Below are 26,659 nucleotides of genomic sequence, written 5' to 3'. Positions count from 1 at the left end.
TGATGGTATTTTGTACACTGCTTTATACTTCAAAGAACATTTTTACATATATCTGTTTAAATATCTCTTTCCTACTTGTGAATTTCTTGAGGGTATGTCTGACAGTTTTAAGTATGAATTGCAGCATTATCTGAGCAAATCCAGGCCTCAGTTTCCTTTAGGTATAAAACGGGAGTAATAATAATGCCCACCCTACAGTTGTACAGGAAGACTTGTTCAGGGCCTTAAAAGATTAGCATCATACATGTTTGAAAATGAATGACTATGAGGACAAACATCATCTCATTTGATCTTCAAACATGACCCAAGAAGGTTCAAGTACTTTACATAGTTTTCTCCATTTTATTGATAAGGCAAACTAATCATTAAAACTAGTGTACATATTCCCCCAAGCCCTTCACTCTGTCCTTGAACTCTGTTTCACAATGGTACAGAAAGACTTTCTACCGACAATTATTTAAATTTTATCTACTTTTCAAATGGAGGCATGGCTGGGCGAGGTGGCTCATGCCTGTAATCCCAACACTTTGGAAGGCTGAGGCAAGTAGATGACGAGGTCAAGAGATCTGAGACCATCCTTGACAACATGGTGAAACCCCGTCTCTACTAAAAATACAAAAATTAGCTGGGCGTGGTGGCACACGCCTGTAGTCCCAGCTACTTGGGAGGCTGAGGCAGGATAATTGCTTGAACCCAGGAGGCAGAGGTTGCAGTGAGCCGAGATTGCGCCATTACACTCTAGCCTGGTGACAGAGTGAGACTCCATCCTTACGCTACATCCTTACTGAGAAACAGGATGTAGCATATCTGATACTTGCTTTAAAAAAAAAAAAAAGGTGAGGCCAGGTACAGTGGCTCACACCTGTAGTCCCAGCACTTTGGGAGGCCGAGGTGTGAGAATCACGAGGTCAGAAGTTCAAGACCAGCCTGGCCAAAATGGCGAAACCCCATCTCTACTAAAAATATAAAAAATTAGCTGGGCATGGTGGCACGTGCCTATAAACCCAGCTATTCACGAGGCTAAGGAAGGAGAATCACTTGAGCTTGGTAGGTGGAGGTTGTGGTGAGCTGAGATCATGCCACTGTGTTCCAGCCTAGGTGACAGTGCAAGACTCCGTCTCAAAAAACAAAGGGGGGGGACTAAAATTAAAAACAAAATAAACCTCACTACATACAAATATGTTATTTTCAATATACAACAAAATGAAATCTAGAAATTCACAAACTAAAAGACAGAGGTAACCTTTCCAAGGAGCACTTCACAATATTATCTCAGAAAACCCATTCACAATCTCCTGCTACACAGCTTTATAACAAACCGTTTCAGAGAATGTGCTGCTTTTAACTTATGTCTACTGTAACATTATTCCATCCAACTTTTATCAATTAACAGCACTTCCCTGCTTCAGAATCTTCTCTAAAAACACTCTAAATTTCAAGCCTCTCCCAACAAAGAGGCTTTAGTTTTTTTTTTTTTTTTACTCTGTACACCAAAGGATGCAAAACAAAAAAGTTTTAAATGACAGGCCTATCACTATGAAGCAACTGTCAACAGCTTGGAATATTTTACGTGTGAATGAAATAGTCTAATTCAAAACCGTGAAGTCCTAATTCTTCTATGTCATTTGCCAGAATTATAAGATCATGATATAAAGACCTACATGAGACATATAAAATGTTATCATTAATTAGAAGAAATGTCAATGCTAATGATATTAAGTTAACTCAGATATTTATATGACAGAAGTCAACAAACTCAGTATTATTTTTGTTGACAGATCGCATATGATTGTCAAATTTGATAAAATATATTACAGTTGGTATTTTATGTTGTCACACAAAAATGTACACTATAATGCCTAATGAATGTATTGGTTTCCACCTAGAATTATAGGTATGACACATAAAATAAATGTATTCCTTTAAGACAGGTACAAACCAAATGTTTATAAATTAGCACTACTCTATAAATGCATGATAGGAACTCTACTTAAAATAATCCTTAGGGGAAAAATACTAAGTATCTGATAAACTTTTTAAAAATTAATGAAATACAAATTTAAAGAAGATAACACTTTTCACCAAATAAGCTGATAAAAATGTAAAAGTCTGATGATACAGTAAACAAGGGTATATGGAAAAACAGTTCTTAACCACTGCTTACAGAAAGGTAAGTTTTGCCTAATTGCTCTCCAAAAAGCATGACTGCTTTTGTCCCAGAAATTCCACTTCTGGGAATTTCACCATACAGATATACAATTACATGAGAATGTTTATTGCTACATTCAAGTAGTGAAAAACTGGGAACCATCTCAATATTCTTCTACAGAGTACTGACTACAGAAAACATAGTCCATCAAATAGAAATCCATGCCATGATTTTTAAAAAGTAGATGAATTTACATGTATCAACATGGAAAGACTTCTGCGATGTTAAAAAGAAAAGAAAAAAGTTTCAGAACTGTATTGAGAGGAAAACAACTACACTTCTATACTTTGCTACTGATGTTTGTATCCACAGATACTACTTTCAGGAAAAACTAAATTCAAGAATCCACTTGAAATGTTCTCTACAAAAGCAAATAAAATAATAGTGATGCTGATGATTCCATAATGATGGATGATACTTCTTTAAATGACTAGATCACACCACTTCATTTATTTATTTTCCTTTATTTTAGAAGGGATATACCTGTGCCAGTCGGGTCATTTTGATTTCAACTAGGCAAAAATAAAACCAAACCTAAACACCACTCACCTAAGACAAAATTCCATATTCTGGTCTCTAAAATGGTAAGTCCACCACCTAACAACCTTATAGTCACCATCAGTTCAATGTGTCTAATATCAATTCCCCTGCTACGGTATAAATCTACTTCTAGTTCATTCATTTGTTCACTCAGTCAACAGCTTGATACCATGGACTGAGCTCTGTCAGATACAGAATACAATGACAAATTAAAACAGCAGCCAATGTGCACCTGTAGTCCCAGTTACTCGGAAGCTAAGGTGGAGGGATTGCTGATGGAAGGATCCTTTGAGCTCGGGAGGTGGAGGTTGCAGTAAGCCAAGATCTGCGCAACTCACTCCAACCTGGGTGACACAGTGAGATCCTGTCTGAAGAAAACAAAGAACTCAGCAGCCAAGCTTGGTCAAAGAAGTCAACAGGGCTGTGAGTAAGGAGGCTTAAGCAGTTGTTTCTGGAAACAAAGGGGAATTCTGGAAACAAGTTCCTGGTAACCTCCAACCATTTCTCACCTGCCAAGACGGGTAGAGGACAGAGGTAAGGAAGGAATAGAGAAGGGAGAGTCTCAGAGGCAGGCACCCATTCTTCTCCAGCCCACCATCCTGGGCCTGAAAGGTTGTCTGTGGAAGCTTTGATAGAAACACCCAGGCCAAAGCACTGAGCCCCTGCCTTCTACTGTGGTTAGCGTGCTCTCCTGGAGGGGATTTGTGATGAAGACCCTCCTACCTATTGTCCCACTTTTCATAATTAATTCCTAGGAACCTCACCAGGCTTAGCCATGCTCATACCAGCAAAGAGAAACTTTCTAATGTGGGAAGGGAGTAGGGGGAAATGTGCCCTTCAGACTCTGAGTTTTTACCAATTATGCCTTTTAAAAAAGATATTTTCCCCTCTCTGCCTGTTTGAAAAATAGAAGAATCAAAGAAACAGGTTTTCACTCTAAATTGTACAGCGTGTACTCTGCATTGTATAACGAATGTAAAATACAAGCAAACAAATCCACTAGACGTAAACAGCAATTTTGAAATATTTTATTCACAGCAGCTACCACCTGTGTCCTTTCTGAACAATGTGCCACCTGAAAGCTAATTTTCCATTCACTATGAATTAGCAGCTTTCCAATACTTTCAAACTCTGTCTTGTCCAGTGTATTAAATAATACTGCAGTGTTTCAATGGAAAAGCAAGGACTTGTCATCAGATAAACCTGGGATTAAATCTTTCAGGTGACATAAGCTCTCAGTCAGCCTTCTCATCTGTTAAGGGTGGATCGATGATACCTACTAAAGTTGTTAAAATGATTAAGTGACAAGAGCAAGGTACCTACCATATACCAAGTGCTAAATGTTAGTTCTCAAGGTGCAAAGCTGATTTATAACGGTGTTTGAATCAGTACCTTGTTAACAATGAATCGATACTCAATTGTAATTAACTTTTGAGTTGGTTTTTATAATCATAAACCAGCTACTGCAAATTTCTTCTATTTGAAGATAATTAAATTCTTTCTAAAAATTAATCCTAAATTTAAAAGTAGAACTGTAATCAAAAATGATGATATAGGCCGGGCACGGTGGCTCACACCTGTAATTCCAGCACTTTGGGAGGCTGGGGTGGGCAGGTCACTTGAGGTCAGGAGTTCGAGACCAGCCTGGGCAACATGGCAAAACCTTGTCTCTACTAAAAATACAAAAAGTAGCCAGGCGTGGTGGCAGGTGCCTGTAGTCCCAGCTACTCAGGAGGCTAAGGCAGGAGAATGCTTGAACCTAGGAGGTGGAGTTTGCAGCGAGCTAACGCCACAGCACTCTAGCCTATGTGACAGAGGAAGGCTGTGTCTCAAAAAAAAAAAAAAGATAATATAGTGTATATATATATTGACATATAGAAATGTCCACAAAATATTCAGTAAGAAATGCAAAGTATAAGATAGTATGTATAATTTGATCTTATATTCATTTTAAAAATACATATATGTACACATAAACATACTCACATATACATATACACATTCATATTTGTTGGGAGAATGATTGCTTTGATTTTCTTCTTTATACTTTTCTGTATTCCCCTCATTCCATCATAATTTGTTTTTTATAATGAGTATATGCTACTTTTATAATCAGAGCTTTAGACAAAATAGAGCTGCCAGGTAGGGTGGCTCACATCTATAATCCCAGTACTTTGGAATGTGGAGGCAGGAGGATCATTTGAGTCCAGGAGTGTGAGACCAGTCGGGGCAACATATGGAGACCGCATCTCTACAAATAAAAAGAGAAATTTACCTGGACGAGGTGGAGAGCACCTGTGGTGGCAGCTATTCAGGGAGCTGAGGCAGGAAGATCACTTGAACCTGGAAGGTCTAAGGTGCTATGAGCCATGATCATGCCACTGCACTCCAGCCTCAGCATCAGCAAGATTTTTTATTTACGTCCCAAAATAAAAAATTTAGAAAAAAAAACTAAGGAAAAACAGAGTTGCAGTTGTACTCAGATAGATTACTGGGTTAACACAGTCCTATCCAGACAACATATCAAACACATCTTAGAGTTGGAAATTCTTCTGAAAAAGTATAATTTTGGTGGAAGTAATACTACTTTGCATTTGAATGATAATCTACAAAGTGCTTTCACAATCGTATGAGGCAGGATTTATCACCTTCTTTGCAATGAAGAATCTGAATAAGAGTGTCCAAGACTCACCTGCCCAGACCCCACAACCTGAGATGGACAAAGCATGGGTCTGCACTCAGATCCCTCCACCAAGGCCTCTTCCCCAGCCCTCCTTTCTGAGGAGGCTCCCCTAGTCAGCTTCAGGTTGCCCCGCTAGTCACAGATTGGTGCTGGCCTTAAAAATCACTAGCATATGTCATATCCCAAAACTTCAGATATAGGCTGGAATTTGTAAAGTAATAGCTTAGACATTTTAAAGAAATGCCTCAAGCATTTACACCCCAAAATATTTAATATTTCACTATTTTAAACACATGGCTAAAAGTATAAATGTTCACTATATATTGTACAAACAGGCAACATATGAAAAGCCTGATTAAAAGATTAAAAGCTCTGTTACGCTTTAATTTCTACATGATTTAACACATTAGTTTAGCTACTGGCTTAGTACAATTTAAAGAGATATAAAATGAAAATTTAAAAACTACTTTGGAAAACAAAGTAATTAAAATTGTATCCATTACCTCACTTCCCTCCCAAAAACCACTCGAACCTCTATGTAGAAGTTACCCAAACTGGCAGCCACTTGAATAATTCTACATTTCCTATTTTTAAATTCACCTGGAAAGAAACTTCAAAGGAGTCTGCTGGAATTTTCTACAAATTCAGAACACCAAAAAACACTTTTAATATTTTAAAATAAATACATCTGAGCATAGTTATATCCTCAGTTAAAAACCTGACAGTAAAATGCAGAATCGTAAAATACCCAAAAAGAGTTTCTGTCTTCAATATTCAAGTACCCTGTGATTTCAACATATGTAAATTCTCTTGCAAAGTACGTTCGAAAATTCTTCTCACAAAATTTCCTTTAGTCTTTGGCACTTTTAAACCAATGAACAGCATAAAAATAAGTCTTAGAGGAGGCAAAGTACTTATAAAACCTTCCTTTGTATCTAACTAGTAAATGTCTTCAAAAGTCTTTTTTCATTTTCGTCTGACTAGGTCAATGAAAAAGACACTATACACACCACCAGTCTGCTCAGATGTGCTACTAAAAGGCACCATTTTTACAAAAACGTTATACTATCCTACTTTTGGACATGACCTAACCTTTGTGGTAACACAATTTTCATTTGCTTAAGAAAAAGAACTTCGCTGGGCGCGGTGGTTCAAGCCTGTAATCCCATCACTTTGGGAGGCCGAGGCGTGTGGATCACGAGGTCAAGAGATCGAGACCACCCTGGTCAACATGGTGAAACCCCATCTCTACTAAAAAATACAAAACATTAGCGGGGCATGGTGGCACACGCCTGTAACCCCAGCTACTCAGGAGGTTGAGGCAGAAGAATTGCCCGAACCCAGGAGGCAGAGGTTGCGGTGAGCCAAGATCGTGCCATTGCACTCCAACCTGGGTAACAAGAGTGAAACTCCGTCTCAAAAAAAAAAAGAAAGAAAAAGAAAAAGAACTTCATTTTGCAGCATTTTCCAAAGGCTAAGTTAAAATGTAGAAATTAACAAAATAAGGCATACACTATAAAATATATTAGTAAAAAAAAAGAAAGGATTCATTTTTGTTTGACTTGCATTTTGGAAAACCTTTGCTTCATAAAGGCTTACAAAATATCCTGAAAATAAAAAGCAACAAAACCCAAACTTCCAAGTCATGGTGCAATTGATCACCTTGACTTCTGCTAGGTGCTACATTCACATGCTCATTCCCCTCCCCAGACCTCTCCCCAATACCTCATACATGAGACACGGAGAGAAATCTCCATCTTTAAATGGTGCAAGCCCTTCCTGACTTTTTAGCCCATCTGCAATTGTACTGACCTGATTGGAACTCATTTCCCGGGTTCCATTCAAAACTCTCTGTGGAAATTCTCCTTCCTCTGATGGTGAAGTGCCTTCCTCCTCAGTAGACACTGGCCTGGCTGAGTGCCTGACCCCAGGGCTCTTCTTAAAGAAATGCTGCTTGTGGACAGACAGCAGGGTCACACATGGGTCACTCAGAGTTGCCGGGAAGGACTGCTCGGGGCTCTGAAGCATCTCACCCCTGGTTTTCTCCATCGAAGAGTCCATGGCCACACCTTCCCTCCTCACTAAACCAGTTCACCTCCAGCAGACTACTTGGTTGTGTCAGAGGGAAATGCTTTAGAAGTTCCCTAATTAGCAGGAGGAAGACAGCCTTCTGCTCCTGACGCAGCCCAGGAGAGGCTGCTGGCAGTTTTTGGTCTGGCAGCAAGCTTTGGGAACTTGGGCAAGCTGCACATGACTGCACCTACTTGCTTTTGTTTATCTACACCCATCCCAGCACTCATCACACTTTGTCCAGCACCGTCAATCTCTGCACACGGCCCATCCACACCCTCACCCAACGCAGACTGGACACACAGCCAATGTATCCATGAGCTCAGCATGTAATCAGCCCTCAGAGTTCAGCACAGTTTTCATTTGGCCATGTGCACTCCTAGAAACCCAGTCTAGAGACAGGAGAGATATGCCACTTCCTTTTATTACCAAACTGCTCACATTTTCTTGGAATAGCTTCAGCTGCCTATTCCATAGCTCCAGTGTTGGCAGGCTGCAGAATACTCGGTGAGAGAAGTACTTCCTAGGCAACATGACTTGCATTTTCAAGAAGGTATAAGAAAGTTCCATGTATCCTGTACCTTTGTTTTCCCTTGGACCAGGGCTTGACTTCAGTAAGAACTGACTGCACAAACTCATTGGCTAAGAAGGCTCATCTGTTTTTATATGCAGCACCACAGCCAGGAACTAAGACACAATTCAGGCTTCTCAGGCTACCTGCTGTTCCACATGAGGATTAATAGGAGGAGACACACGACACTGTGGTAATTCCAGCAGCAGCAGCCTGCTCTGTCAGGCAGCACTGCCTCCATTCCCACCCTCTACCCCACTCCACCCCACCCCACCACTGGGAGACCAGAAGGAGGAACCTCATCCCCCATGGCTGGAACAGCTCCACCACAGCCACTAATCCCGGCCATACCTGCTGCAGCAAATGAGTGTGGAATTGAGTTCCCTGGCAAAATGGTCACTCTGTCTCTCTGCATGATTCTTCACAGCAGAATGTACCAGCAGGGGGTCACTAAGGTATGCACCCAATGGAGGCATTCTGAACACAACCCCAAGGTCACTGAAGGCTGCCTCCTCATAGGTTACCCACAACAATGATTCCTCCCCCATTAACACTGCCATCCCTGCCCCAAGAATTCCTGTCCCAGAGATCCGTTCTCTTTGAGGAAAGGCAATCCCAAGGCTGATCCATGCACTGAAGGTCCTTCGTGCCTGCTTTATCCTACTGCTTCTTACTGCACTCCATGGGGATTGCTATCACTTCTAAAGCACACACTGCGCAACCAACCCCTCCAAAATGTGTCTGGGTTTGCCTCTTACCTTCTAAGTGTTCAGCCAAAAAAAAAAAACAAAGAACCTGCCTCAATTTCCAGGAAATATCATTCAAACCCATTTCCATCAAAGGAAAGACATATTTGATGCTAAAGGCCTTGGGTCCCAACCCCAGCCTCCCTGCCAGACAGAGGCCAGCACTACAGGACTGTGCAGCTGCCTCTATGGGAGCCCATGTAAATACATCAGGTGCATCTGCAATTGCTTTCCAGTGATTCTTCAAGTTTCCCTTATCTATGTCTCTCCCTTCCTGATAGGATCTATCAGAATCTCCACATGCCCTCCTGCCCACCTGACATTTCATTTACTGGGTGCCAGAAGCAGACATTCCAGGTAACTGAAGCTTATCTCTTTAAGCATTAGATTTTTAAAAGATTTTGTCATTCTTGGTGAAAATCCTTCCCAAAGGTAACATCTATTTTTCTGCTGCCTTTTCAAGTGAGTTATTAAATAAACATAAATGCTTCTTCTGTGCTGTACCCATGAATAGCTAATAAGGAAAATATGTTGGGATCATATGTCCCACACGCTTTTAAATAGTCTATCCTGTTAGCTCCAGGAAATTGAAATACTTCGCCATTCAAACCACTTCTAGATGGTGGCTCAGACCCAGAATATGGCCAGGAAAATGGGCTGGGGCCAGGTTAGGAAGGGTAGAAGTCTAGACTTTGTCCTGTGGGTGGTGTAAAATCATCAGAAGATTCTGAGCAGAGGACTCACAGAATCATATTTGTGATCTGGAAACAGTTTGGGCAGAAACAAGAATGAAGACTCGGCAGAGGAGGGATTACAAGCGGCAGGAAATTTAATAGTAGAATCGGATTAAACAAATGAGGTGGGCTCCCAACTCAGTGACCACTGGATCACAGCAGGTGACACAAAGAGGGGGCCTGAGGATGACAATGCCATTTCCAGTTTGGCAGACTGGGCACATGGTGATGTGTGCACCAAGATGAGGAGGGAGGGTGGGAAGAAAGCAAGTCTGGGGTAAACACAGTGGCTTCTCCTTTGCTCCCATAGAATCTAAGGGACCTGTGGAACAGCCAAGCCACGGACCACCTTTCCAGCCTACAGCATTAAGTCCAAACACCTCTTTCAGGCACCTTCCCCTTTCCTCACATCTGACCCTGGCTTCCCTGCTCCTCTCCTTCCCGGCACCATCTAATCCTTCTTATCCTTCAAGTCCTGCCTCTCTGTGGAATCCTGCCAGGGGCTCTCTCCCTTATCTGAATTTCAACATCACTAACGTCAACACCAGGGTGCCAGCAGGTGCTCAGCCTGTAACATTGCTGGAGGACAAGTCTTCCCTGTCCATCTAGGCTGCAGTCAGCTCAGTCCACACTTGTTACTGATGCCTACGGGTATGTGCTCACTTTGGGAAACATGGTCAGATCCTGTGAACACAAGGATCTGATATCTTAGCTGCCCACAGACCTAACATGGTGATGAACAACATCAGACATTAAATAAGTATATTTAAGCAGTTAAATATTTACATATATATATATATTTTTTTTTTTTTTTTGAGACGGAGTTTCGCTCTTGTTACCCAGGCTGGAGTGCAATGGCGCGATCTCGGCTCACTGCAACCTCCGCCTCCCGGGTTCAGGCAATTCTCCTGCCCCAGCCTCCTGAGTCGCTGGGATTACAGGCACGCGCCACCATGCCCAGCTAATTTTTTGTATTTTTAGTAGAGACAGTGTTTCACCATGTTGACCAGGATGGTCTCGATCTCTTGACCTCATGATCCACCCGCCTCGGCCTCTCACAGTGCTGGGATTACAGATATTTACATATTTAGATTTTAATATGTATGTTTAACCATATTTAAATAAATGAGTTGAACTATATACTGCTCAGAACGTGATTTCTACCTAGAATTTCATGGTACTTTTTTGTCCCCCTTATCACAACGCAAGGGCAAACTCTATCAGTCCCTCACATATTCCTGAAGAAAGGTCTTCAAGGGTTTCCTTGCACTAGATTATTCTGCTTTCCACGTGTACAAATTTTACAAGCCATTTTGCAGAAGAAAATTCATCTTTTTTACCTCCCAGTCTGTGGATCTTTTCTGTATAGAAATAAATATCTCTTTGGTGTCCTAAACAATCTTGTTGCAACCTGAGAAGCCTGGGCCCAAAGGCAGATGGGCAGCTCATGTTTCCAAGAACCTCCTGGACAAAGGACTCTTTGGAGGAGGGACATCTGGTTAAAATATATCAGCCCTCACAAGATTACCTGCTCAGACCAGCTAGAGGCTCACACTGGGCAGGGCTTCCCAGACAAAATCCCCAGGCCAGGCCTCCCAAGACGGGAAGAGGAGTCCCAGATCCTGTGACAGGAGGGCAGAACCTGGCATGAAAGCTGCATACTGGGTTCCCAAGCAGAGAACGTGAGCACCACAAACAGCACAGCCACCAATAGTCAGGGTTCCAGAAGCCCATCTTTCACAACAGCAGGGAGTGTTAACAAATGCAGATTACTTACAGCCTGAGAGCCAAATATTTAAGTGTACGCACAAGAGAAGACCATAAGGGGAGCACAAGACACATAACTGCCCTTGGAAATTCATTTGCAAGCTGAGAGAGAAGAATGGTAGTAAGGTGCAGTATTAAAGTCTGAATCACTCAAACACTAGGTGCTGGGAGCCGGGGGAGGGAAGGACTGGTGGGCTCTAGCAGTTACTTGGTTTCGTTCTCCCACCACTTCTGCTGGTCTCCAAGACTGAACCAACTGGCTCAGCAGGACTTTTAACCCAGCCTATTAACAGGAGACAGACGCAAACAAACACATATCTAGGTAAGCTCACTGAAGGAGTACTCTTAAATAAACTGCACTTGGCTGAACAGTCTTGAGTGAAAAATGACTGTGATAGTTCTAAAGTATAAAGAGATGGGACAGCCAAAAAGAGAAACAATGGGATTATCGAAAAGTAAAAGCCAATGTTTCCATTTGACAGTTCATTCCATGCACCTGTGACTTCTCTAGCTGCCCTCATCATCTGGCACTTACCTGCAAAACTCCAACACTGCTTTACTCTCAGTTCCACTGGGCTCCATGCCTGTCCCTTAGCAGCTCAACAAGAATGAAACACAACGCACATCCAGCTTGGCTGGCCGCACTCTGATTCAGCACCACTAACTGGGAGAGGACCCATACTGCCACCTGGCAATCCAACTACCCCCTAGTCCTCTCACTTTTCGCTCTCCTAGACAGTGATCCTATCCGCTCTCCGGCTCCTGAGATCCCCGCTCCCCACACCCGTCCTCACTCTCAGCCACCTGGTGACTCTTGCACTGCCCAAGGTGACCTGTCCTTGAATCCAAGCTCAGCCTCCAAGTTGCCCTACCCTCCTGATTTTCCACCTATCCTTCCCACCAACAGCTCCTATAAGAGTCTTTCGCCAGAGCCTCCAAGTTCCCAAATCTCCAAGTGCTGCAGTGGCCCCAGCTCAGTCCTTGGACCTCTTATCCATCCGTACTTCTTCTTTGTGTACTTATCCAGGCCAGGAAAAGTATACCTTTCTTAGTTCACTCAGGCTGTTATCACAAAATACTTTAGACTGGGTAATTTATAAACAACAAAAAATTATTGCTCACACTTCGGGAGCCTGGTAAGTCCCAGATCAAGAAGCCAGCAGATTCGGTGTCTGGTGAAGGTTTTTCTCCGCTTCACAGATGGTGCCTTGCTACTGCATCCACAAATGGCAGAAGAGCAAAGTGGCTCCCTCAAGCCTCTTTTATAAGGTCACTAATCCCATTCGAGAAGGCAGAGCCCTCATGGCCAAATCACCTGCTGAAGTCCTCACCTCCTAATACCACCATCTTGGAGGTTAGGTTCCAACATATGAATTTGGCAGTGACATTAACATTCAGACTACATCACCACCTGTAGCCTGCAATTCCCAAACTCTACACTTCCAGACCCAAATGCCTCATCACCATCTCCTTGGTGTTTCATATGCATCTCAAACTTAATTCACCTACAACAGAGCTCTCAATATTCTGCTCTTCCCCTGCTGCTCCCAGAGTCTTCCCCATCTTAGTAAATACACCTCCTTCCTTCCACTTGTCTGGGCAAAAATCCTGGATTTCCCTTTGATAAGAACCATCTCATCCAGGTGCAGTGGCTCATGCCTGTAATCCCAGAACTTTGGGAGGCCAAGGTGGGAGAATTGCTTGAGCCCAAAAGTTTCAGACCAGCTTGGGCAATGTAGTAAGAACCTATGCCTACAAAAAATTAAAAATTAGCTGGGCATGGGTGGTGCACACTTGTAGTCCCAGCTGCTTGGAAGGCTGAGATGGGAGGATCACTTGAGCCCAGGAGGTAGAGGCTGCAGTGATCCGTAACTGGACCACTGCAGTCCACCCTGGGTGACAGTGTAAGATTCAGTCTCAAAAATAATTAAAATGAATTAAAAATTAAAAAGCAAAAAAGAGTCATCTACTTCTTTCAAACCCACATGTAAATGTTTAGCAAATCCTATCAGTTCCACCATCAAAATACATCCAGCATCCAGTCACTTCAACACATCCACAAGAACCCTGGTCCAAGCCACCAGCTCATCTCACCTACATTATTGCTTAGAATCTCTTATCTGACCTCCTAGCTTATGCTCTTACCCCCTAAAATCTATTCTCAACACAAAAGTCAGACTAATGCCTTTAAGGGGAAGTCAAAAGATGTCTTTCTTCTTAAAAGCCTCCAGGGGATTCCCATGTGTTTAATAAAACCCAAAATCCTTACAATGATGACCTGTAAGACTATACAGTTGCAGCCCTCCCATTACCTTCCAACTTATCCTCACACTCCTGGCCCCTTACTCACTCTGCAACAATCATTCTCATCTTGCTGTTCCTTAAGGAAGCAAGGCATGCACCTGTCTCTGGAACTTTCCACAAGCTTAGAAATACCTCCCTCCAACATCCCATATCCAGAGGCTCACTTCCTCACCTCCATGAGATCTTTCCTCAAAAGTCAACTTCTCAGTAATTTTCCCCCAAATTACCCTATCTAAATTTCATACACTCCCAATTCCCTATCACCTTTCCCTGTCTTATTTTTCTTGAGAGTTCTCAATCACCACAAAATGCAATAATGTATCTTTTACCTACTCTTTCTAACAGTATCTCCTCAGGATATAAGTTTCACAAGTACATCTTTTTTTTTTTTTTTTTTTTTTTTAAGACAGGGTCTTACTCTGTCACTCAAGCTGGAATGCACTAGCACGATATCGGCTCACTTCAGCCTTCAACTCCCTGTCTCCAGTGATCCTCCCACCTCAGCCTCCCAAATAGCTGGGGCTACAGGTGCATGCAACCATGTCCAGCTAATTTATTTTATTTATCTTGTAGAGACGGGTGTTTCACTATGTTATCCAGGCTCACCTCCAACTCCTGAGCTCAAGCAATCCACCTACTTCGACCTCCCAGAGTGCTGGGATTACAGATCTGAGTCACCACACATGGCCTCTTCACATCTATTTTGTCCAGTCACTGCTGTTTTCCCAGGTCTAAAACAGTGCTTGACACTTAAAGAATTTCTCAATAAAGATCTGTTGAATCAATGACAAAGAATGTCAAGCAAAAACAACTTACAAATGTGCTTGCTATAAAAAGACTGCTAACCTTTCAGACAACATTGAACATTCAGGCAGGAGTGGGGGCTCATGCCTGTAATCCCAGCACTTTGAGAGGCTGAAATGGGAGAATCACTTGAACCCATGAGTTTAAGACTAGCTTGGGCAATATGGTGAAACCCCATCTCTACAAAAAAGAATTTTTTTTTTTTTAATTAGCTGGGCATGGTGGCACACGCCTGCAGTCCCAGCTACTCAAGAAGCTGAGGCGGGAGGATCACCTGAGCCCGAGGAGATCGAGGCTGCAGTGAGCCATGATTATGCCACTGCATTCCAGCCTTGGCAACAGAGAACCTGACTCAATAAATAAATACATAAATCAGAAGGTGCCTCATACAAAAGCTAGCTTCTTCCTCCCTCACTCATTCCTTTATCCCTTTAAGCCAGGGATCTAAGCTCAAATACAGGCATCCCTCAGGGATATCATGAGTGTGGTTCTAGACCATCACAATAACGCAAATATCCAAATAAAGTGAGTGGCACAAAGGCTTTGGTTTCCTTGTGCATATAAAAGTTATGTTTACACTATAGTCTATTAAGTGTGCAATAGCATTATGTCTAAAAAAAATCCTTAATTTTAAAGTATGTTATTACAAAAAACTGCTAACAGTCATCTGAGCTGTCAGTAAGTAATAATCTTTTGCTGGTGGAGGATCTTGCTTCAATGTTGAGGACCTTGCTCTGGAAGGGCTTTGGCTTAAGAGAATGTTGTGTCTGGTTTGATCTTATGTCCAAACCACTAAAACTTTCTCCATATCAGCAATAAGGCTGTTTTGCTTTCTTATCATTTATGTGTTCACTGCAGTAGTACTTAATTTCCTTCAAGGACTTTACCTTTGCATTCACAACTTGGCCAACTGTTTGGCACCAGAGACCTAGCTTTCGGCCCATCTCAGCTTTTGAGAAGCCTTCCTCACTAAGCTTAATCATTTCTAGCTTTTGATTTGAAGGGGGTGGACTCTTTCTTTCACCTGAACACTTAGAAGCCATTGTAGATTTATTAATTGGCCTAATTTTAATATTGCTGTGTCTTAGGAAATAGGGAGGCCCGAGAGGGAGGCAGAGACGGAGACTGGAACTGCTGGAGTCAGTGGAGCAGTCAGAATGTACACATTTATAGATTAAGTTTGCCATCTTATATGGGCCCCAAGACAATTACAATAGCAGCATCAAAGAGCACTGATCACAGATCACCATAACAGATATAATAATAATGAAAAATCCGAAATACTATGAGAATTACCAAAATGTGGCATGGAGTGACTACACGCTGTTACCCAAATGGCGTCAGTAGACTTGCTCAGTGCAGGGTTGCCACAAACCTTCAACTGGTTAAAAAAAAAAAAAAAAAAAAAAAAAAACAGCATCTGCAAAAGGACAATAAAGCAAAGGTGTGCCTGTGCTGTCACAAGCAGTAACTTAAATGAGCAGAACAGGCCGTGCTGGGCTTGTGGCCACAGGAGGAGCTCATACCCACCTCGAGGGGGCAGCCATTCCTCAGCTCCAGCCAACTGTTGTCAAAAGGCCTGGTATCACCAGAGCTCCCAAGAGAATGTGGATAGCTGGAGTTTTATACAGTAAAGTCTTCCATTTCTAAGATGTTGAAAACTAGCCAAAGTTCTAGCCAATGGAATATAAGCCAAAGTTGTTTGTCAGGGCTCCTGAGCAGGCTCCTTAAAAGAGAGCAGGATTATCCTTGCCTTTCCCTGTTTCAGCTGTGTGCAACTTGAAATACAGGGTGGCAGCGCCACCAGCTGTCTTAGGCCATCAGGTATCAGGCAGTTGGAGCTGCATTCTAGCTTGTGTTAAAAAAAAATAATTAATCAGGAGGCAGGCTGAAACGACACCAGCACTTCAGGTTCCTATGTAAGCAAACCAAACCCAACTCAATATAGACAGTAAAACAAAGCTTAAGCTTAACCAATCAGAATCCATCAACTACCTCTAACTAGAGACTTGATCAATCAGAAACCACCAACTAAACTCTAACTAGGCTCTTTTTTATTCCTTTTTACTTTTTTCTCTAATCTCATGACAGCTTATAACTAGGCCTTTCTATTTTAACCAATCAATTATTCTTTGTTTTGCTTCCCTGAACACTTTATAAAAGTCTCCCCTTCATTCTCCCTAGATGGAGCCCTGAACTGTGTACAGTCTGGCACTGCCCAATTCATGACCCTGATGGTATTGCCCTAGTTGGGGCACTCTGTGGTGGCTCTTCCCCATAGACGGGGCCTGGGCCCCGGGTTCTCCAAGACATCCTCTGAAATCTAGATGGAAGTAGCCACACTCCACAGCTCCTGAATCTGCTCAGCTCCAATTAGCACCACACGGACACAAAGGTTTATAGCCTGCACCTTCTAGAGCAGCAGCCCCAGCCACACCTGAACCACAGCTGGGGTGGCCAAGGAGCACTGCAGAATTCAGGAAGCAGAGACTCGAGGTGGCCCTGGGCAACTAGACCCACAGCCCTGCTGACGGGGCATGGACCCCTCCCTAGAAGGTGTTCTGTCCTCAAGGTCCAAGCACTCTGGGCCTGTGACAGGAATAGCAGTCCCAAAGGCCATTCTTCTCAGCAGCCTTTTTATTCTTTATGTTCTGGTCAGGTTGAAAATTTTCCAAATCTTTATAAGTTCTGCTTCCCTTTTGATTACAATTTCAGTCTTTAATTTGTTTTCTTCTTGCATTTTCTTATAAGCAATCCAGAGAAGCCATGCAGCACCCTGCACACTCTGCTTAGAGATTTCTTCCACCAAATATCCAAGTTCGTCGCTCTTAAATTCTATCCTCCACAAAGCGTTAGGGCCCAGACACAATTGACCCAAGTTCTCTTCCATTTTAGAAATAAAATAAGAACAGCCTTTTCTCTAGTTTCCAATAAAATATTCCTCATTTCTATCTAAGACCTCATCAGAATGACCTTTGCTGTCCATATGTCTGCCAACATTCTGATCATGACGGCTTAAGTAATCTCTAAGATGATTCATGTTCTGTCTACAGCTCTGTTCTGCTGAGCCCTCACCAAAATAATCCTTAACGCTTAGTTCATAACTATCTAGGCTTTTTCCAACATGTGCCTCCAACTCTTCCAGCCTCTACCCTTTATGCAGTTCCAAAGCCACCTCCCCATTTTCAGGTATCTGTTACAGCAACAGACCACTTCTTGGTACCAAGTTCTATCTTAGTCACTTTGTAACTCTATAACAAAATACCACAGACTAGGTAGTTATAAATAATAGAATTTTATTCTCATAGTTCATAGTTCTTAGAGGCTGGACAGTCCAAGATTAAGCCTCCAGTAGGTCGGTCAGTGTCTGGTGGGGGCTGCTCCGTTTTAAGATGGATGTTTTTGTATCCTCCAGAAGACAGAAATACGATGTCCTTACGTGGCTGAAGAGGTGAAAAGGGGCAAACTCCCTCCGTCCAGCCCTTTCATAAAGGCACCTAATCCCCACTCATGAAGGCTTCAATCACCTCCTAAAGGACACACATTTTAATACTGTTACACTGGGGATTAAGATTCAATATGAAATTTGGAGGGGATGAAAACATTCAAACCATAGCAGAGGCCATTAAAATAAGAACTGGGGAATATCTGCCTTTGGTAATTGTGGAAACCTAAACAAGAGAGGATTCTGGACAGTGGTGAAGGAAAAGCCAGAAAGTAATGGGAAAAGCAGTGAGCCGACTGCCTTTGTACATCAGGAGACACAAGAATGTTCACAACAGAGCTGCTCATGAAGTACAAAAACCCACAGACCTACAAGTACTCTTCAAGGAAACTGGATAAACTCTACTGTATACCTCCCAACGGCATTTGACACAGCAATGAATCTTAGAAATGCAATGTCTAATGAGAAAAGCTGGTCTTTTAAGACTAAACGTACTATAATATCATATCTATGAAGCTCAGAAAGGAGGAAAACTAAATAATGTATTATTCAAGAATTTATACATTTATAACAAAGCTTAATAGAAAATAAAAAGCTGGGTTTTTATTTCAATGAACACAAAATTGAGGACCTCTGTGGCAGGTACTCCTATGGGTGATGCAAAAAGATGAGGAAGGAGCAGCTGGGAGGGTGACATGGCAGTGATCACGCTCTTGTTCGTGAGTCACGTGGGGCTCCTAGGTGCTGTCTGTGCAGACTATAACGAGCAAGTGCAGACTATTCTTTCTAGAAAACTGAGGGAGGAAGGGAGAAGAGAAATAGTATGACAGCTAGTGAGAGAAAATAATGGGAGAGATTTTAGAATAAGAGCAAGTTGCATGGTGTCACAGGCAGAAAAAGAAAAGTCAGCAGAAAAAGAGAAAAACTGGAGGTGAAGAGAAAACATGGTCAATAACTAGTAGGCTCCAGAACAAGCAGAGAGGAAGGTGTCCAGGACCCTGGTAGAGGGGACAACCTTGAAAAGCAGACAGGCCTATCCTCCGATTCCAGAGATAAGGAGATAAAAATGGGTTACCCATGTAACAAACCTACCCCTTGAAACAAAAATAAAAGTTGGAAAGGAAAAGAAAAATTGAGGGAAAAGGTTGGTAGAGCTAGGCTGAAAGTTGAAGAAAAACACACTCAGTGTCAATTTCCTTGAGTAAGAAGTGAGGTTACCTGTTGAAAACAAGGGTCTAAATAAAATTTAGAACAGAATAAACAGACAACCTACAGAATGGGAGAAAATTTTACAAAGTATGCATCAGACAAAGGTCTAAAATACTGAATCTCTGAGAAACTTATACAAGTCAACAAGCAAAAAAGAACCATTAAAAAATGGGCAAAGGACATGAATAGACACTTCTCAAAGAAAGACATACATGATACATGTGGCCAACAAGCATATGAAAAAATGCTCAACATTACAAATCACCTGGGAAATGCAAATTGAAACCACAGTGCAATACCATCTCACATAAGTCAGGATGGTTATTGCTAAAAATTCAAAAAATAACAGATGCCGGCAAGGTTGTGGAGAAACTAATGTAACTGAGTTCAGCCATTGTGGAAAGCAATTTCTCAAAGAATTTTAAATAGAACTATCATTTGGCCAGGCGTAGTAGCTCATGCCTGTAATCACAGCACTTTGGGAAGCTGAGGTAGGAAGACTGCTTCAGCCGAGGAGTTTGAGACTAGCCCAACTGGGCAACGTGGCAAAACCTCTTCTCTGCATTAAAAAAAAAAAATTAGCTGGGCGTGATGACATGTGCCTGTAGTTTGAGCTACTCAGGAGGGCTGAGATGAGAGGATCGCTTGACCCCAAGGAGGTTGAAGCTGCAGCGAGCCATCATCATGCCACTGCACTCTAGCCTAGGTGATAGAGTGAGACCCTGTCAAAAAAAAAAAGAAAACAAGGTACCATTTGACCCAATAATCCCATTATTGGGTGTATACCCAAAGGAATATAAATATGTCTACCATAAAGACACATGTATGTGTATGCTCACTGCAGCACTATTCACAAAATGGCAAAAATAGAATCAACTTAGATAACCATCAAAGATAGAGTAGATAAAGAAAATGTGGTACATATATACCATGGACTACTATACAGCCATAATAAAGAATGAGATCATGTCCTCTGCAGCAACATGGATGGAGCTGGAGGTCATTATCCTAAGCAAATTAACGCAACAAGCAAAAAAACAAATATTGCGTGTTGTCACTTTTAAGTGGGAGCTAACCACTGAGTATACATGGACACAAAAAAAGAGCAACAGACACTGGGGGAGGAGGGAGAGGATTAAAAAACTACCTATGTGGTATTATGCTGACTACTGGGTGACAAATTATCTGTACACACAACCCCACAACACGCAATTTACCCATGTAACAAATCTACCCCGTGAAACAAAAATAAAAGTTGGAAAGGAAAAGAAAAATTGAGGGAGAAGGTTGGTTGAACTAGGCTTAAAGTTGAAGAAAAACATACTCAATGTCACTTTCCTTGAGTAAGAAGTGAGGTTACCTGTTGAAAATAAGGGACAGCAGAGATTAAGCAGAGGGCTCACTCCAAGTGGTAAAGGCTTGCCAAGAATCACACGAAGTTGATAAGGACAAGTAAAAGGCATTAGAAAGCACAATTGAGATTAGAAACAAGAAACTGCTGGCCACACCATCCATGTGGTTTCCTAAATTTCCAGCTCCAACAAAGCTGCTATGTTCAGAAATGACAGATTTCACAATTCCTAGTGTTTTAAAAGTTGTATTTGCTATGTTAGTTACACTGCAATAAGAAGTCATTCTCTGCTTTGCCCTCTATCTCACTGACCTTTGATCTGCTCAGATTTTCTCCTTTAACTTAGGCAAAGAAAAAAAAAGTCTGTACAAGAAAAAGAAGCAATGGACATTTCAGAATATCACTACACAATGATTCTAATTTTCTCCTATAGACAAAAATAATACTAAAGTCACCTGAACATGCATACTTCCTGGATACCTATGGTATGGCATCAGTGAGCAGTGTTCATGTTACTGGGCCATCTCCATTCCTCCCATTGAGAGGAAAATGTGCATCAGGTAAAGAAGCACTTAAAATCCATCTCTCTCACTAGCTTAGTTTATTACCCTGCTCTGTAGGTAACAACTGCACTTGGTTGCTGTTAAAACTACCATTGGCCTCTAACACTCAGGACAGTTGAGTTTAGACAGCCGAGTTTCTCTATCGAGAAGTCAATTCCATAGAGAATAAGGGTAGAACAGCCAACTTACAGTTCTTTTTCAGGCTTTTCAGCCATCTTTGGTCTGGATTGGGATGATCATTTCCAATAGTCTCTAGCTGGTCTCCCGCAGCTCCCTGCCCAGTTCACCCTTTGCCTTGCAGGAGTGCCTTATGCTGTTTTCCTGTGCGGCAAAGTCCAAAATCCTAGCCTGATAAACAGGGTCTTCCACGGACCCTTCAGCCTCTCTTCCAGCCTTGCCATGCCCCTCACAACCCCTAAATGTCTCTTTCCATTTCCAGTCCTCTGGACTTTTAAGTATGCTGGTCTCTGCCTTCAAGGCCCTTCTCTCCACGCTCCTGTATGCCTAGTCAACACATCCTCTTCCTACAAGACCCACTCGAGCACCACCTCCCACTGAAGTAATTTTTGTGCCCCTTCTGTGGGTGCTGTACTGTGTAGACAGCTCTGTCCTGGCACCCATCCAGCACAGGGGTTGACCTCTCTTCATCTTTGGATTCCCCTGCTTGGCCCAGTACGAGGCAAACAGAAAGTGCTCCATGTTTGTGGACTGAGGCTGAATGACCAGGTGACTGCTGCCCCACAGAGAGGTCTCCACAACATGGAGAAATCATGTCGAGAATTCATTCATTCAAGAACAACTGTGGTGCACCTATATGTGCTGTGGGAAATATTTTTTTAAAGGGTACAAACCTGGTCCCCATTTCAAGCACACCTCTTTGCAAATAAAAGCTATATTCAGTAAATAATCCTGCCAGGTGATATGACAAGTGTCAAATAAGTTTTGACAATAACAAATAGCTGAGAAAGTCAGGCAGGCCTGGTTAGGACTCAATCCTAGATCTGCCTTTTATTAGCAAGGTACTTAACTTGTGCCTGACTCAGTCTCCCCATCTGTAAAGCAATGATGAGCTCTGACCTCCTGTTCTACCACTCCCTGTCCTTCCCTCTGCTCTAGCCACTCTGGCTTTCTTATTGTTCCCCAAACTCTTCTGTACTGTTTCCACTCACGACACTTCTAACACCAAACGTGGGGGTTTTCTTCACACCAACCAATTCTCACTCTCCAGACACTAACTGGGTACCCTACAATTCAATTCAGTTCTGACCCCAACCACCTGGAGTTAGCACAGACCTCACAGGTATGGGCTCAGGCCCACAAGAATGCCCACACTTCACGTGCCAGTCGCCAAGTCTGGGCTGCCTGCACTTCCAACTGACTGTGAAGTCAGGAGGTTCCTACAATCACCTCCTCAGATTGGGTAGTTTGCTAGAGCAGCTCACAGAACTTAGAAAAGCACTTTATTTACTATCACCAGTTTATTATAAAAACACAGCTAAGAAACCACCACATGGAAAAGAGAGGACAAGATATGGGAATGGAAGTTTCCAGGCGCTTCCATTCCCTTTCCAGGCATCACCTTCCCAGCACCTTGATGTGTTCACCAACAGGAAGCTCTCAAAACCCATCATTTAGGGTTTTTAAGAAAGCTCTATTTGTGATCCACTGCATTGGTTAAAAAAAAAAAATTTTAAGAAAGCTCTATGCTGCAGGCATGACTGTTTAGATCATTGTCCATTGGTGACTGACACAATCTCCAGAGGTTACAGTATGGGGCTGAAACTCCGAATACCCTAATCACGTGGTTGGTTCCTCAGGCAATCAGCCTCCATCCTGAAGCTATCTAGGGGCCCATCAAGGGCCCTCTGGTTAGCAGAAACTCAGGTAGAGGTGAAAGGGATTTGCTATAAATAACAAAAGATGCTCTTATCACCATTTCTCAAAAAATTACAAGGGTTTTAGAAGCTATGTCAGGAACTTGGGACAAGACCAAGTATATATTTCTTCTTACCACACGCCTGCCTTAGGACTCTCACACTTTATGGTTTCTCAGCCTAGGACACTTCTCTGAAATCTGAATCATACAGGTCTCTACTAAAATCCTGCCTTCCCAGAGAAATCACTCCCTAACTACCTACTTAAAACTTAAAACAGCATCTTCCTCTGCACTCATGTCATTCCTTATCTTATTCCCTTACTCTGCTTTCTTTTCTTTTTGGAGACAGGACCTTGCTTTGTCACTCAGGCTGAAGTACAGAGGTGGGATCACAGCTCACTGCAGCCTCAAACTCCTGGGCTCAAGCCATACTCCTGCCTCAGCCTCCCAAGTGCTGGGACAACGGCACACACTGCCATGTGCAACTAATTTTGTGTGTGTGTGTGTGTGTGTGTGTGTGTGTGTGTGTGTGTGTGTTAGAAACGATATCTTGATATGCTGCCCAGGCTGATCTTGAACTTCTGGCCCCAAAATGCTTTATTTTCTTTACAGTACTTACCAGTACTTGAAATAAAGTTACTGAAGAAAACCAAAACATTTCACTTCAAAATAGACTTGACATATTTTGACATGGCCGTTCAGAGGGCCTACAGATAAAAGCAGTCCTACTGTCTTTTGTGAGAGAGATAAGCATCTGTAAAGAATCTACATTAATGCAGCCAGGTTTTTTTAAAAGGCCCTTCCTTGTCTGGATCTGGGAGAGATCAGCTGAGTTTGGAAGCTTCAAGGTCTGAAACATTTATTCTCACTGAGGGCTGCTACCTGTGAGGTTTCATCTACATAAGACCACTTTTGCTAGTCGGGTCTCCTCTTCTCTCCCTCCTATAACCTGATTTACAACCATAACTTGTTTTTGCCCAAGCTTAGAGGCCCCACTCTTTCTGTAACCTCAAGATGATATAAAAGTGGTAACGATCTTGCCTTTCTTTGAGATTTTATTTTATAAGATTCTCACACACCTTAATAAATGTGTATGCCTTCTCTACTAATCTGTCATTTGTCAGTTGATTTTTCAGTGAATCTTCATGGGGCATGGAAGTTGTTTTCCCTTAAACCCTATGCTATATATTTGTTTATCCCCTCCCCTTTTTTTCCTATCTCCTACTAGGATGTAAATTCATGAGGGCAAGGTCTTGGTCCTAGCTAAATCCCCAGTGTCTAAAACACCTGGTTCATGGGTGTACTCAAAAAAATATTTGTCGAATAAATGTTGATAACAAGATATAATACCTACATCAAAGGGTTTTTGTGAGGATTAAATGCAAGAGTGCACATAGAGGGATAGGAAGTGCATAATGCAATGCCTAGCACATGTGTAAGCTTAATAACGTTGGTCAACACTATTATCAGAGGATTCCAGAAGACAGTTAGGTCAACATGGGCAGGAGCAGTTACAGAACGTTTCAAGGAGGTGGTAAGTCTTGGGCTTGATTTGGAAGGATAAGGATTTTTTTCTCTAGGTGGGGACACTGTAGGAAGTTGAAAGTGTCTCCTCTGCACAAGCCACCCCTCCCAACATTTCTTCATACCCCTATCAAATGCATAGTCATCACACCGTACAAATGACCTATTAACCAGCTTCTCTCTGTCCATCCGTTAATCAATTAGTTTTCATTTCTGTATCACCAGAGCCTAGATGAATTCACTAAAGGGCACCCAGCAATGTAGCTGAATTAGTTTCAGAAATTTGTGGAAAAGAAACAGCCTACTGTTCTGTCCAGCAATCCAGGCTTAAGTGTCTATCCTAAAGAAAAAGTGTCAGCATTAAAAATCATGTACAGAGATGTTCACTTGCAAGAGAGACAGAAAAAAAGTAGCAAACAGAATGCCCACTACTAGAAAACCATGAAAAAGCTATGAGGCATTCAAACTCTGCAGAGGTTGCACTGAATAAGACAGTTAAACAATCTCCAACATATACTGTTAAACTAAAAAAGAGAATACACATACAGTGATCTCATTTAGGTAAAACAAAAATTTTAAAACCTCACACAAACGAAACCTCAAGAGTTCTCTGAGTTTGTGCATATTACATACAGATACATGTTTTGTTAACTATTGTATCAACTCTTCAACACTGCGCCTGAAACATAAGTTCTCAATAAATATTTGCTGAAGACATAGGTACATGAATAGAAAAAGACTGGAAAATAGATCTGCTTTTCATGCCAAGTATTTCAGGCCGGTTTGCATTTTTAAAAGACTGTCTTAATGTATTACTCGTACAATTAAAATGAATTTAAAACAGTTATAAAAGTTCCAGGGCCTTGATATACCATAACTGGTCTAAGCACCAGACTCTTATATCTGGTCCAAGCACCAGACTCTGAATAACTTATCCAGGTAATTAACTTCATCGTTCAGAGTCATGAGAGCTCTAGCATAGCAAATCGACGCTCACTTTACCTCTCCAGCATGAGACCCCTTAAAAGCATAAAGATGAATTTTGAGGTGCGGGGTTTTCCATTGTTCGACAAGCTCTTTCTAAAGGGTCCTTTTCTCCCAAACCACGACGCCCCTGGAGCTGTGGCTCTGGCTCGGCCTTCTCTGCGCACCCACAGGGAGTAAGCGCCGAACGTGGGGAGGAAAGTCCTCCGGGTGGGAGTGCGCACGCTGCGCGGGCGCGGGGGAAGGAAACTCACTTTCCGACTGGCCCCTTCTCTGGCTGTGATCTGTCTCTCCTGCTCAGGCATCGTCCCGCGCGGACACGGAATTCTTCTCTGATCCGGCTCAGAGCCAAAGGTCACCAGGTCGGCGGAGGAGGGCGCGGTGTAAAGCCACCGGGAGAGGAGGCGCTGGGCGTGAGGGCGTTGGCCCGGCTCTAATGCAAGGAGGGGTCCGGGCGCCGCCAGTTGATTTGGGACTGGGCAATGTGCTGCCCTAGCCACAAGGCTGTTTCAACGTTGCGCGCCGCCGTCCTCCCGACCCGCGGATGCGGGGCGAGTGGGCCTCGGACTCTCACCCACTCCCTGGGGGGCTGGCAGTGCCCGCCCTGGAGCTGCCGGCCCCGCCGGTGCCTCAGTGTCCTCGGCCGTGCCGGTGCCACAGGGAGGCCCGTCCTGGTCCGCGGTCTCGGCCACCTCGCGCCGGTTCGCTCCTACACTGTCCTGGGATCTCAGGCGTGTGCGGGAGCGGAAGGGCAGGTGAGCGGCGCAGAACCGGGCCGCAGACCCGGCTCCCAGAGCTAGCCCAACGCCTGCAGGGAAGGTGCCGGGTGGCGCCGCAACGGGTCCGCTCTGCGCCGCCCCTCTTCGGACTCTGAGCCTGGCTGCCGGTGCCTCGGATCCCAAAGGAAGCAACCGCGGCGAGAGTGAACTCCGCACCTGAAAAATCGATCTGTGGTGTGCAAAGGCCAGCCACTGGCCTCCAACGGGTGGCGGGCTCTCGACCGGGGGCGGGGTCGCGGGTGCCCAGGCTGGGGCTTCCAGTGGGGGAGGGGACCGAGGGCGGGAGCGACGGCTGTCAATCACAGGCCACGCCCTCCTCGGCCCAACCCCCACTGCTGTCCCGCCCAAGGGGGCGGAGATCCGTGTTCACCACGCCGAACGTTAGTCTACACCTCGGCAGATTCTATTGGCTGGAAGGCCGTGGGAAGCAGCTACCAGTAACCAATTGTAACGCACAATTGGCCCGTGGGGGCGGGGCGAGCACGACTCGCTTTATCGGG

General features: G+C 43.2%; 1 protein-coding gene across 2 annotated transcripts in view; it reads right to left on the bottom strand.

The window, feature by feature from the left end:
- Positions 1-26,395, bottom strand: part of ATP7B (ATPase copper transporting beta) — a 77,371-nt gene extending 50,976 nt beyond the window's left edge. Inside the window, exon 1 of one of the 2 annotated variants that reach the window (XM_032294547.1) lies at positions 25,635-26,395. In XM_032294547.1, the coding sequence (XP_032150438.1) occupies positions 25,635-25,685 (51 nt within the window). In that variant the 5' untranslated portion in view covers positions 25,686-26,395. The remainder of the gene's footprint in view (positions 1-25,634) is intronic. The other variant, XM_032294548.1, reaches the window with a different exon arrangement.
- Positions 26,396-26,659: the final 264 nt, after the last annotated feature.

Source organism: Sapajus apella, unplaced genomic scaffold (genome assembly GCF_009761245.1).
Source record: "Sapajus apella isolate SASKATOON/1434 unplaced genomic scaffold, GSC_monkey_1.0 scaffold32, whole genome shotgun sequence".
Lineage (NCBI taxonomy): Eukaryota > Metazoa > Chordata > Mammalia > Primates > Cebidae > Sapajus > Sapajus apella.
The sequence above is the reverse complement of the archived record's forward strand: the minus strand, read 5'-3'. Positions and strand labels throughout refer to the sequence as shown.